At 65.2% G+C, this 10,851-nt stretch overlaps 1 protein-coding gene across 4 annotated transcripts; it reads right to left on the reverse strand.

Moving 5' to 3' along the window:
- Positions 1-2,871: 2,871 nt before the first annotated feature.
- CANT1 (calcium activated nucleotidase 1) lies at positions 2,872-10,633 on the reverse strand. Of its 4 annotated transcripts, none has more exons than XM_075119152.1 (4): positions 10,561-10,633; positions 5,150-5,803; positions 4,638-4,841; positions 2,872-3,967 (listed from the first exon to the last, which is right to left on the reverse strand). In XM_075119152.1, exons 2-4 carry the CDS (start codon positions 5,781-5,783, stop codon positions 3,597-3,599), a joined length of 1,209 nt encoding a protein of 402 aa, XP_074975253.1. In that variant the 5' UTR covers positions 5,784-5,803; positions 10,561-10,633; the 3' UTR covers positions 2,872-3,596. The 4 variants fall into 4 exon arrangements, with proteins under 4 accessions (XP_074975253.1, XP_074975254.1, XP_048674001.1 ...); XM_075119153.1 differs by lacking the exon at positions 10,561-10,633 and adding an exon at positions 7,696-7,910; XM_048818044.2 differs by lacking the exon at positions 10,561-10,633 and adding an exon at positions 7,668-7,692.
- Between the last annotated feature and the right edge of the window lie 218 nt (positions 10,634-10,851).

Genomic DNA, 10,851 nt, shown 5'->3' on the forward strand with positions numbered 1-10,851 from the left:
AGAGCCCTGGAACGAAGGGTGTTAGACAAGAGGCTGTTAAGAGGAGGGGTCTTGTGAACGTGGGCATTAGCAATCCATAGCCCCGTAGGGGAGCACGAGCCAGGGGAGGGGAGCAGCACCAGCGAGTGGAGGACAAGCACCCCACGTCAGTGCACAGCGCCATATGCCTTCCCCGCCAAGCAGAGAGAGGGGCCAGCTGAGCCCTCAGTGGAGCATGCTGGGGCTGGGCAGCCCCCGCTCCCACCTGAGAGGAGGCTCTGGGCATCCACCTGCTTTGCCGAGGGCCAGGGCTGTATGGATGGACAGTGCAGGCACGCGAGACATGCCAAAGGGAGAGCCACTGGCCCGGCTTCTGGTGACTCCGTGAAGCAGCCGTGCAGCCAGCTCTCTCCTGGAGACCTCAAAGCGGTTCCCAAGGGGGGGGGGGGGGGCTGGGGAAACTGAGGCACGGAGTGAGTCAGCAGTACAGCTGACTTTCTGCTCCCATTGCCTCGTGCACCCAGCCCGAGCTGGAAAGGAGCCACGATCCTCAGCACCACTCCAAGGCTGGCAGGAGCACAAACCCTCAGCACAGAGGTCCCCGGCCCCACTGTCCTCAGCAAGAGTTAACACAGCAAATCCCTCTTGCTCTTGCTCTAGGAGGCCGGCGCCCCGCCAGCTCTCCAGCTGACCACAAGGCCTCCCTGGACGCCTAAGGGAAAAATCACCCCCCCAAACCAGAGCGCTTCAGGCCTGCAACAGGGGCCCTGCAGCCAGCAGATGGATGCTGCCACCTACTGACGCAAGTTGGTTTCCCAGCAGAGCAGGACAGCGGCCCCAGAGACCCCCGGGAACCCGCTCTGGGTTCAGCGCCAACACCCCACTGGGGCCTCAGGGCAGGGACTCAACCATGTGTCCTGCTCCAAGCTTGCTAGGAATGGGGCCTCAGGAGAGCAAGAGGGCCAGGCCATGAGGAAAGGCAGGCCCACCAGACCCTGCAGCGAAGAGATCGGCGAACCCTTCCCCACAGAGAGGAGACTAGCTGCAGGACCTAGAGGACTAGTCAATAGACATAGCACGGGCCACATCTGGACCACCTGACGCTTCTGAACAGACGGCAAAATCTGTTTATTTCCTTGTTATTGTTCGAGCGAGTGTGGTGTGGAAAGCGTTTCTCTCAAGTCTGGACCTTGACAAAAAATAATTGACTACCCCTGACCTAGAGCCTCTGCAGCCCCCACCAGGGAACAGAGCCAAGGCCTGAGTCAGGTCAGCCCGGCCTGCCACAGGAAAGGGGAGCTGGTCTCTGCCAGAGGAACTGGCCAGGCACTCCCCCAACCCCAGTCAGGGCCTGAGCACCCCCGGGCACGGGGCAAGACAAGGGCCGGGACAGCGGAGCTCTCCTGCCCTCAGGACGGCGCACCCCCAGCTGCTGCTCTGTACCAGGCAGCCAAGGGCTCTGCTAGGTCTCCTGACCGAGGCCACCCTGCCCCAGGCCCTGGGACGCTCACATGGGTGGGATGCTCTCCTGCTGCCAGTGAAGGCCCTGCATGTGCTGGTCTGAAAGAGACACATAGGGTGGGTTCCCCTTTCCCTGCACTGTACCACTGAGGTGTGTGAAGGGGGCTCACCAGGCCCTGGCCCACGGGCAGGACATCGGGGCTCCAGCCAGGGGAAGGCTGCCTACAGAACGGACCTGCTGCCTGGGTGAAGGAACCCTGCTGGAGACGTGCCAGCGAGCCCATTTCAGCAACACTGCCAGCATTGATTCATAAAGTGACATATGCCTAGCTCCTGCAGAGCCAGGGCCTCACCAGGAGGGCGGAGGACTCAGGGGGAGGCCAATCCCATTCTGCCAGGCGTTGCTCACCTGTGCACATGCCTGGCCCTGCAGCCACTTCCAGAGGGCAGGCCGCGCTGCACTGGTGGCTGGAAAGCTGTGTGCCTCTGGGGGTGGGACTGTCCCGTTCCGCTGCCCTCCTACCCAGCGCTGGAGGACGCCCTGCCCACACAGAGCTGGAGGCCGACACACCCACCCCAGAACCGTCTGGTTTATCGAACAGATGCAGTAGCCAAGCAGCACAGCCAGGTCACAGGGGAGGGGCCGGAAAGTCACTAACCAGTTGCAAATGCTGCATCCATCAGCCGGCAGGGCAGGGGCCTGGGCCAGAGCTTGTGTGGATGGATTCCTGCCCAACTTGGCCTGTTCTCTGTGTGTACAGCACAGTCGGGCAGGCCTTGGTGAGGGACCCTCTGCTACAGGCATAAGGGGCCAGGGAAGAGGGACTCCTGGCCTGCAGGGCAGACACAGGGACAAGGCTCCTTTCAAAGACACTTTGCCATTCCCTTACCCTGCCCAACCAGAGAGTGGGGCCGGGTCCTCCCCAACCAGAGTGGGGCTGGGTCCTCCCCAGGGGCACAACGGAGGCCAGGACCCCAGGGAAATCTGAAGAGGAAAGGGCCTTTGCTCAGGCCCCGCAAGGGCAGAGTGCCTAGAGACGGCTCCTTGGGCCAGAGGTGAGGCATGTGGGGGAAGCAGCTTGTGTCAGGAGGGCCAGGCCACTGCCCCGGCCCCTTCCCAGGGCAAAGGAGCATGGAGATGAGAATGGCAGGGCTCTCAGGGCTCATCGCAGAGTCAGGTGCTGGACTGCTCCCATCCCACGGAGAGCTGCAAGTCAGAGCCTTAACCTGCCAAGCTCGGCGCCTGCCCCAGCCAGTCGGGAGGGAACAAGGCCCAGGCTGGGCAGGCAGATTCAGAGGGGATGCCTGGTCACTGGCTGTAAGGGAGGGAATTGGACTCCCTGGCAGGGATCCCCACCTCTTGAGCACAGCGGTTCCCAGCAGGAGGCCCCACGCCACAGAGCAGAGTGAAACCCTCACACGGAGTTCGGGAACATTTCACTTTGGTTAATTTAATCCGTTAAACGACCCGGGCTGTAGCATGGCTCCCTTCCAACCCAGCCGGGCCCTGTGCACCTGCCCCGGCTGTTCCGCGGGCTCTTTCCAGGCCGTGCTGCAGCCATACAGGCAGAAGAGCAGCATCTGGGGGCTGGTTGCTACACACCAGCCTACTGGGCACGGCCCTGTTGGCACGAGCTGCTGCAACTCTGTGCTGCAGGGAAACTCCAGGGCAACGTAGCAGGTGCAGGCCCTGCCTGTGGGAGGGGCAGACAACCATGGGCCAGGCTCAGAGATGCTGAGCAATGCCACTGACCTGGCTGGGCAGGAAAGGAAACGCTCCCCAAGCAGCTACCTCACAGCTTCGCGAAGCCCCCTGGGGACCTCCCCTGCCAGCGCCCAGCGGGGCAGCCCAGGAAGGGCCCTGGGGTGCAGGACAAGGGCTTGCAGCCCTGCAGAGGGCCACGTGGAAGCTTGCAGCGGTGGCCTTTCACCACCAGGTGCTGGGGCGCAGCCATTCAAGCCACGTGTGCTGCAGCAACTCACCAGCATGGTAACTGCAGGAGCCTGGGACCCCTCCCCGGAGCCGATCCAGGCCGGCTGCCCTGCCCAGCTCGGGAGCAGTGCGCCCCCCAGTGGTGACAACGCTCAGGCAAAGCCCCACGCCCGACCCCGGGGCGTCCCTGCCCCTGTCTCTCGAGCCCAGGACAGAGTCCCTGTTAAATAAACTCAATCCCTTCGTATTTCACGGCCCCGATCCTGGTCTCCGGCAGCAGGAAGCGCCCGTCCAGCGTGAAGGCCATGATGTAGGTGGCAATCTTGCCATCGTCCTCCTCCGATTTCAGGGCCACGATGAGCTGGTCGTCAGTGTCGGGGATGAATTTGAAGGAGGAGAAGCCGTGGGTCGGGACGGCAGCCCCCACGTGGCTGACGGCGATGTCGCTGAAGTCCTGCGTGGCCCGCAGCAGCAGGTTGGTACCCCGGTGCTCGTCGGCCTTCTCGTCGTAGCGCTCCTGGCTGGCCCGGCGCGGCAGGAAGAACCAGCGCTGCAGCGTCTCGCTCCAGGCGGCCGACTCATGGATCAGGTAACCTGGGGAGGGCAGGGCCAGGGTGAGAGCAATTCCTAGGCAGGCAGAGCACAGGGCTGGGACCCAGGAGCTGCCAGTGCTCGGCCTGAATGTGACGAATGCCCTGGGCCACAGCCCCTCTCTATGCGTCACCTGGGTGCTGATTTCCCCTTTCCTGGGGCAGGGGAGCGGGTGTCAGCAGAGCCCTCCTCGCTGGGATTCCCGCTATGCTGCATGGATGGTGCAGAGCCGGCAGCCAGCAAATCTGGGCAGGGTGGGGGGCCAGCCTGGCTGAAGTCGCCTGCCTGCGAGAAGCAGATTCCCCCTCCCAGTTCCCCTAACACAGAGGGCAGCACAAGCCACGGACCTGCCTCCAACAGCTCCGTGGGGCGACAGGCTGCCAGCGCGCCCAGGGACGGCATGCTGCACACGGCTCTCCACACCACTGCGAGCACAAGACTGGTCACAGCACGATGGGCAGGAGGGGTCTAGCCCCGGCACCCAGCCCCACCCATATCCACTCCCCATGGGTGAGGGGAGGGGAGGTTCAAACCCCCAGTTCCTTTAGCACTCACATTGCCCGCCCGCAGCCTGGAGGGTGCAGTATCAGGAATTCCTTCCAGCCCCTCCCTGCAAGCGCAGATGGGACTGCCCAGGGCTGTGGGGCAGTTGGGGGCAAGCCCCACCTCTTACCTGGGAGCCTGATGCCAGCCGCTGACCTCAGTGCGTTGTAGTTGGACACCCAGTTCTCATGGCCCACGTCCCCCTTGGAGCCGACCACCTTCACCCACTCGGGGTTCTCATTCATCACCTCCCCGGTGGTCGTGGTCCACTCTTTCCCCAGGCCACCCACGTACAGGTGTTCATCCTTCACTGCCAGCCACTCTGCTTTGAAGCCTAGGCAGAAAGACCCAGTGTTAGCTTGAACAGGGGACCTCAGCCCTGCAGTCAGAGGAAAGGGGTGGATGCACCGGCAGGGGCCGACTGGGGCAGCGGTGTGTGTCCCCGGCTATCCTTCCCGCAGCAGTCAGGAAAGCCTCTCCCCGCCGCCCCTTGTGGGGATTCCCATGGCCATGATCCAGATGCCCAGGAGGGCACGAAGGCAGGGGCTGGGCTAGTGATCACCAGGCAGCTTTGCTCTGGCGGCAGAGTTTGTCCTGGATCAGGGCTGTGACAGGGAAAACGAGAGGAGAGGCAGAGCTCACCTTTGCCCACGGTGCCATCCCCATCCGATAGGATCACCCAGGGGACCATTGTGGTGCCCTCGATCAGATAGACCACTCCCGTCCGGTCGTCCACTGCATACAGCTTCCCGTTGAAGACAACCAGCTCAGAGAGCTCCATGCCTCTCCCCTTCTCGGCCAGATGGGACTCCAGCACGCTGTCGGCCCGGTCCCACTCCACCGTCACTCTGTCCCCGCTGGCCGACAGGGTCAGGTAGCCCTTCTTCAGGTAACTGAACCAGGTGTGCTCCTGTGGCCCCTTGGAGCTGGTGTCCAGGTCGGCAATGACCCCGATCCTGTAGCGCACCCCTTCCGAGTTTCTCTGGGGCGGGGACAGCGGGTAGGTGTCATTGTACCTGTCCCCGGGCAGCGGGCTGAGCCGCCAGTTGTGGGCGTTGGCTGGGGCCGGTCTCCCCGTGGCCGAGCGGTGAAAGCAGAGCAGGAGCAGCCCCAAGGCAACGCTGAGCGAGGACACCAGGATAGCCTTCCAGCGCAGTCGGAAGCGGGGGTCAGCAGCCTTAGTCATGGACGCTAGGACGGGAAGGCCACCAACGCTGATCCGGAGAGGGCTCATAGACTCACTCCATTCCAGGCGCTGGCTGGGCGGGACGCGCATCAGCCTGGGGGCAGCAGAACCTGGCACCAAGCAAGAAAAGTGACAGGGTGAGACAGGGCCAGAGCTGGGGTCTCGCATTGCACCCTTCAGTGGGGCTGCGCTTCTGCCCCAGGGTAGTTAGTGGGACCCCAGGCTCCGCCCTGCCACCAGCTCCCCACCAGCAGCACCCATGGGGTGGGCCTTTCTGCTGACATCCCTGGCCCCGACGCGCTCAGAGAGCCGCTGGTGCGCCCTGCTCTGCTGGCGGATCTGGGTTCAACTAACAGGGTAAGTGGGAAGCCCGCGAGAGGGCCCAGCAGATGGGGTGCCCCATCCAGGGAGCTCCTGTAGCTCGCTGAGGGGGAAGCGGGGCCAAGGCTGGCTGGGAACGAGCATCCCCTCCCCACGACTCCCCAGCAGCTCCACTGCTCAAGCTGGGAGGGATGGAAAGCATGGGAGCATCCAGAACAAAGGAGAATTGACCCTGGGCGGGATGGCCAGGGCCCTGCCGCGGGATCGCCCTAACTGTAGCAGGCCTGGCCTCCCTGGCCACGGGTACTGCCCTGCGGGCTGTAAACACCAAACCCAGCAGCTCTGCAGGAAAGCGCGGCCCCCGGCAAGGAGAGATCCCCAGTGCACCGCAGCCTACGATGGGGAGACGCCCGGTGAAGTTCACACAGCCAGTCTGCGGCAGAGCCGGAACCCAGGAGCCCCTACTCCCAGCCACAGCTCCTCCGCAACATTCCCACCTGACTTAAATACCGCCTGGCGCACACCCAGCCAGCTACCGGTGCCCACCCATCGGGAGCGAGAGCTGCGGGTGACCAGCCCTGGCAGCATCCCTGCCAGGCATGAGAAGCCCCATAACCCATACCTGCCGCCTGGCACCATGCCCTGCACACGGCCCGTCACACGCTGCCCTGCAGCTGGGTCCCAGGGTCCCCGGCACAAGAGGAAGCAGCTGCAGTGTCTCCAGTTCTTCCCTGACAACGCTGCAGGTACCGAGAGCCGGGGGAGGGGATCGGGGTTCCCTGGGTAGGGAGGGGTGGCAGGAGAGGACCTGACGCCCCCTGCCCTATGGCTGTCTGCACCAGACAAGGGAAGCAGAAGACAGACTAGAGCCCCAGGCCCCACTCCCCTTACAGCCTCTGCAGCTCACCACACGGCAGAGCCTAAGCACCAGCCGCTCTCCCCCGGCCAAATCCTGCACGAGCCCCGCAACAGTCTAGCGAAGCCCAGCAGGGCTTTGGTGGGGGCTGGGCCCAGCCCCCCAGCTCTGCCTAGGGTCCCGAAAGGGCCTCTCTATTGGCTCCCAGGGTGAACGCCAGAGACCACAGAGCCGCACACAGCATGCCCAGAAATCCCAGCTCCTTCCCCAGGCACATGGCTGGGGAAGGGGCCCCACTGCCCCAGAGTTACAGGTATGTGGGGCAAGAAGAGGGGGAAACAGCAGGAGCAGCACAGGAGAGCCCCTGCAAGGGGGTGTGGGAAGGAGTGCAGCAGCCAGCCCAGCTGTATGCACAGCCCTTCCCCCGAACCCACCTCGGGGGCTCCCAGCCCTGGCCTAACAGTGCAGAGAAAGGCCAAGTTCTCTGGTTAAGCGCATGAAGGAAACTCGTAACAGCCGGGGACGGGCCCCAGGAGCCCTGGTTCCCCCCCCCCCGACCCAGCCTTCCAGAGCCGGGGACGGGCCCCAGGAGCCCTGGTTCCCCCCCCGCCTTCCAGAGCCGGGGATGGGCCCCAGGAGCCCTGGTCCCCACCACCACCCTTCCAGAGCCCGGGACAGGCCCCAGGAGCCCTGGTCCCCCGCCCCCCACCCTTCCACAGCCGGGGATGGGCCCCAGGAGCCCTGGTCTTCCCCCCCAGAGCCCGGGACAGGCCCCAGAAGCCCTGACTCCAAGTCACCTGCTCTGAACAGTCAGATCACACACACCCCAGATGAGGACGAAGATTCCCAGGCCGCTCGCACAGCCCAGGGGACCCTGGCCCACAGCCAGCAGGAATGGCCTCTGTCTCAGGAGCCACTTGCCTTACTGGAGCCTGGCCACCCTTCCTGTGGAGCAAGCAGCCGGCTGGGCAGGGTCCGGGGAGCAGGCCCAGCCCCCGTGCTCTGCTGCGGCCCCACGGCTGAGCTGTGCAACAGGTGCCGGAACAAGCAGCTACGGGTGCTCAGCCCCTCCCTGAGCAGGATCCAGGAAACGCAGACCGCTCGGGGGATCCAGCCCTAGCCAACCGTCTTAAAGACACAGCAGCCTGTTCCCTCCTCTCCCCGGCCTAGCCAAGAGGCCATTCTCAGCCCAGCCTGCTCACCCGTGTGCCTGCAGCGTGCTCCAGGAACACTGCCCGTGGCAGCATGGCCCCTTGAGGCCTTGGGGAAGGCACTTTGCCTGCCTCCCAGCTAGTGGGCAGGGACTCACTAGTTAATGACAAGGGCAGAGCCCCTGCTTGACAAGCCAGACGCGCCAAACCTGCTCTGGTGCCTTGGTGCCTTTGCCTCCCAGCCCATTCTTAGCTGCTCTAGGGCTCCAGAGGCAGAAACAGCCTTTATTTGGGGGGTGGGGGCCTGCAGCTCTCACAGGGATCAATGGGAGGGTGGGGCCCAGCCACCTATCTTCCCTAGCCGGCTGTGCCCCAAGGAGGCCGCTCCTTCAGCCAGGCCCAGCTCGAAGAACCAGGCCCCAGTCACCCAGGGTCTGAGTTTGGCTTGCCTGGAAACAGGGAGACTCCCTTGTAATGGAGCAGTCCGCTGACCCCCACGTGTAGTAACAGCAACTACAACCAGGACACTGGGGCACCCCATGGCTGGGAGCGACAGCCGAGTGCCTGCGTCTAGCACGTGGCCCTGCAGACCCCAGGCCAGTGATGCCCTGTGAGGGGCACACCCCTAGCAGGCTGGCACGAGAACCTGGCAATCAATATGCCTTAACAGAAGCTCTCCGGAGAGGGTGTGGATCCGGTGCTATCCCCCGACTCTCCAGCCCCCCTGGACTGATAGCCTAGCTGATCTCCTGGGAAGCTCCCCCAGACGGGTCTGCTGCCTGGGGAGGGGATGCTGGCCAAGTCCCCAGACCAGCCACGACTCCTGCATGCCTTCAGCAGGCTGCCCAGGGCACGAAGAAAGGCCTCTTTGAGCAGCGGGAGGACCGGGGGAGGCCTTGTCTGCTCACTCTGGAGCCCAGTCAGCACTGGGGCAGAAACCTCAGGGCACAAGCATGGACACTGCGGCTCCCCCACGAGACTCCCCCTGTTGATCGTGTGGGGCTGGCCAGCAACTAGGGAGCAGCCAGTGGGAGGAAGAGGGGGAGATTTTAACACCCATGAAAGCCAGGGACAGAACCAAAGACAGTGAGACCACAAACCACAGGGACGCACAGACCCACCTCCCCCGTAAAACTCCACCTCCAACCTGCCCCCAGCTCCTCCCCAAGTGTGCACAGCTCTGCCCATGCCCCTCAGTCCTGACCCACAGCCCCTGCTAGCCCAGCCCCTGCTAGCCCAGCCCTGGGCTCCCCGCCAGCTCTGCCGGTGCCCCTCAGTCCCGACCCACAGCCCCTGCTAGCCCAGCCGTGAGCTCTCTCCCCAGCCCTGCCAGTGCCCCTCAGCCCCAACCCTCAGCCCCCCCTTCCCCCCCAGCCCTGCCTGTGCCCCTCAGTCCCGACCCACAGCCCCTGCTACTCCAGCCCTGAGCTCCTTCCCCAGCCCTGCCAGTGCCCCTCAGTCCCGACCCACAGCCCCCCCCAGCCCTGCCAGTGCCCCTCAGTCTTGACCCACAGCCCCTGCTACTCCAGCCCTGAGCTCCCTCCCCAGCCCTGCCAGTGCCCCTCAGTCTTGACCCACAGCCCCCCCCAGCCCTGCCAGTGCCCCTCAGTCTTGACCCACAGCCCCCTGCTATCCCAGGCCTGGGCTCCCCCCCAGCTCTGCCCGTGCCCCTCAGTCCGCACTACACACGCTGCAAGCAGGTGCAATGGACACAGAAGGGAGGCTCAGGCTTGGTGCAGCCTGGGGCAGGACCCTGGGGACAGACCCCCGACTCCAGCAGCAAAAGGGTCTGGGCATTTGGTGGCCAGGCAAACGGGGGAGGAAGAACATTCCTGGAGACAATGACCCCACATAGGCCAAGGAGACCCCGCAGGGCGCTCTCACCTCCACCCTGCAGCGCATTGCTGGGTCAGGCAGGCCACAGGGACCAGGTGCAATGGGGCACCCAAGTCTCCCAGCGCCAAACACCCCCACGAAAGAAACCAGAGCCAGCACGAGAAAGGGGAGGGCGTAGGGCCGGGGGGCCAGGACGCCTGGGTTCCATCCCCAGCTCTGCACGAGGAGGAGGGGGAAGGGGAGCTCAGGACGCCTGGGTTCCTTCCCCAGCTCTGCACGCGGGGGAGGGGGAAGGGGAGCCCAGGACGCCTGGGTTCCTTCCCCAGCTCTGCACGCGGGGGAGGGGAGGGGGAGCCCAGGACTCCTGGGTTCCTTCCCCAGCTCTGCACGAGGGGGAGGGGGAGCTCAGGACGCCTGGGTTCCTTCCCCAGCTCTGCACGCGGGGGAGGGGAGGGGGAGCCCAGGACGCCTGGGTTCCTTCCCCAGCTCTGCACGCGGGGGAGGGGAGGGGGAGCCCAGGACGCCTGGGTTCCTTCCCCAGCTCTGCACGCGGGGGAGGGGAGGGGGAGCCCAGGACGCCTGGGTTCCTTCCCCAGCTCTGCACGCGGGGGAGGGGAGGGGGAGCCCAGGACGCCTGGGGCAGGACTCCGGGGACAGACCCCGACTCCAGCAGCAAAAGGACGCCCCCCAGCCCCCCACTCACCCGGGCTCCTCCCCGCGCGCCGGCGACTCGGCCTCTCGCGACTCGCCGCTCCGGCCGGGAGGGGGAGGGGGAGGGGGAGGGGGAGGGGGAGCGCGTCGCAGCGCGCAGGCGCGGGCCGGGGACTCCAGCTCCCGGCCTTCCCCGCGCGCCGCACTACAGCTCCCGGCACCCCCTGCGCAGGCACCCCGGAGGCCGCTGGGGGATGTAGTCCGGGCAGTTCAGGCTCCGCCCCCTGCAGGGCCCTGCCCGTGGGGCTGTTTGCGGGGGCCACTGTCCCGCCCATGTGACAGT

The sequence above is a fragment of the Caretta caretta genome, chromosome 14, assembly GCF_965140235.1.
Source record: "Caretta caretta isolate rCarCar2 chromosome 14, rCarCar1.hap1, whole genome shotgun sequence".
NCBI lineage: Eukaryota > Metazoa > Chordata > Testudines > Cheloniidae > Caretta > Caretta caretta.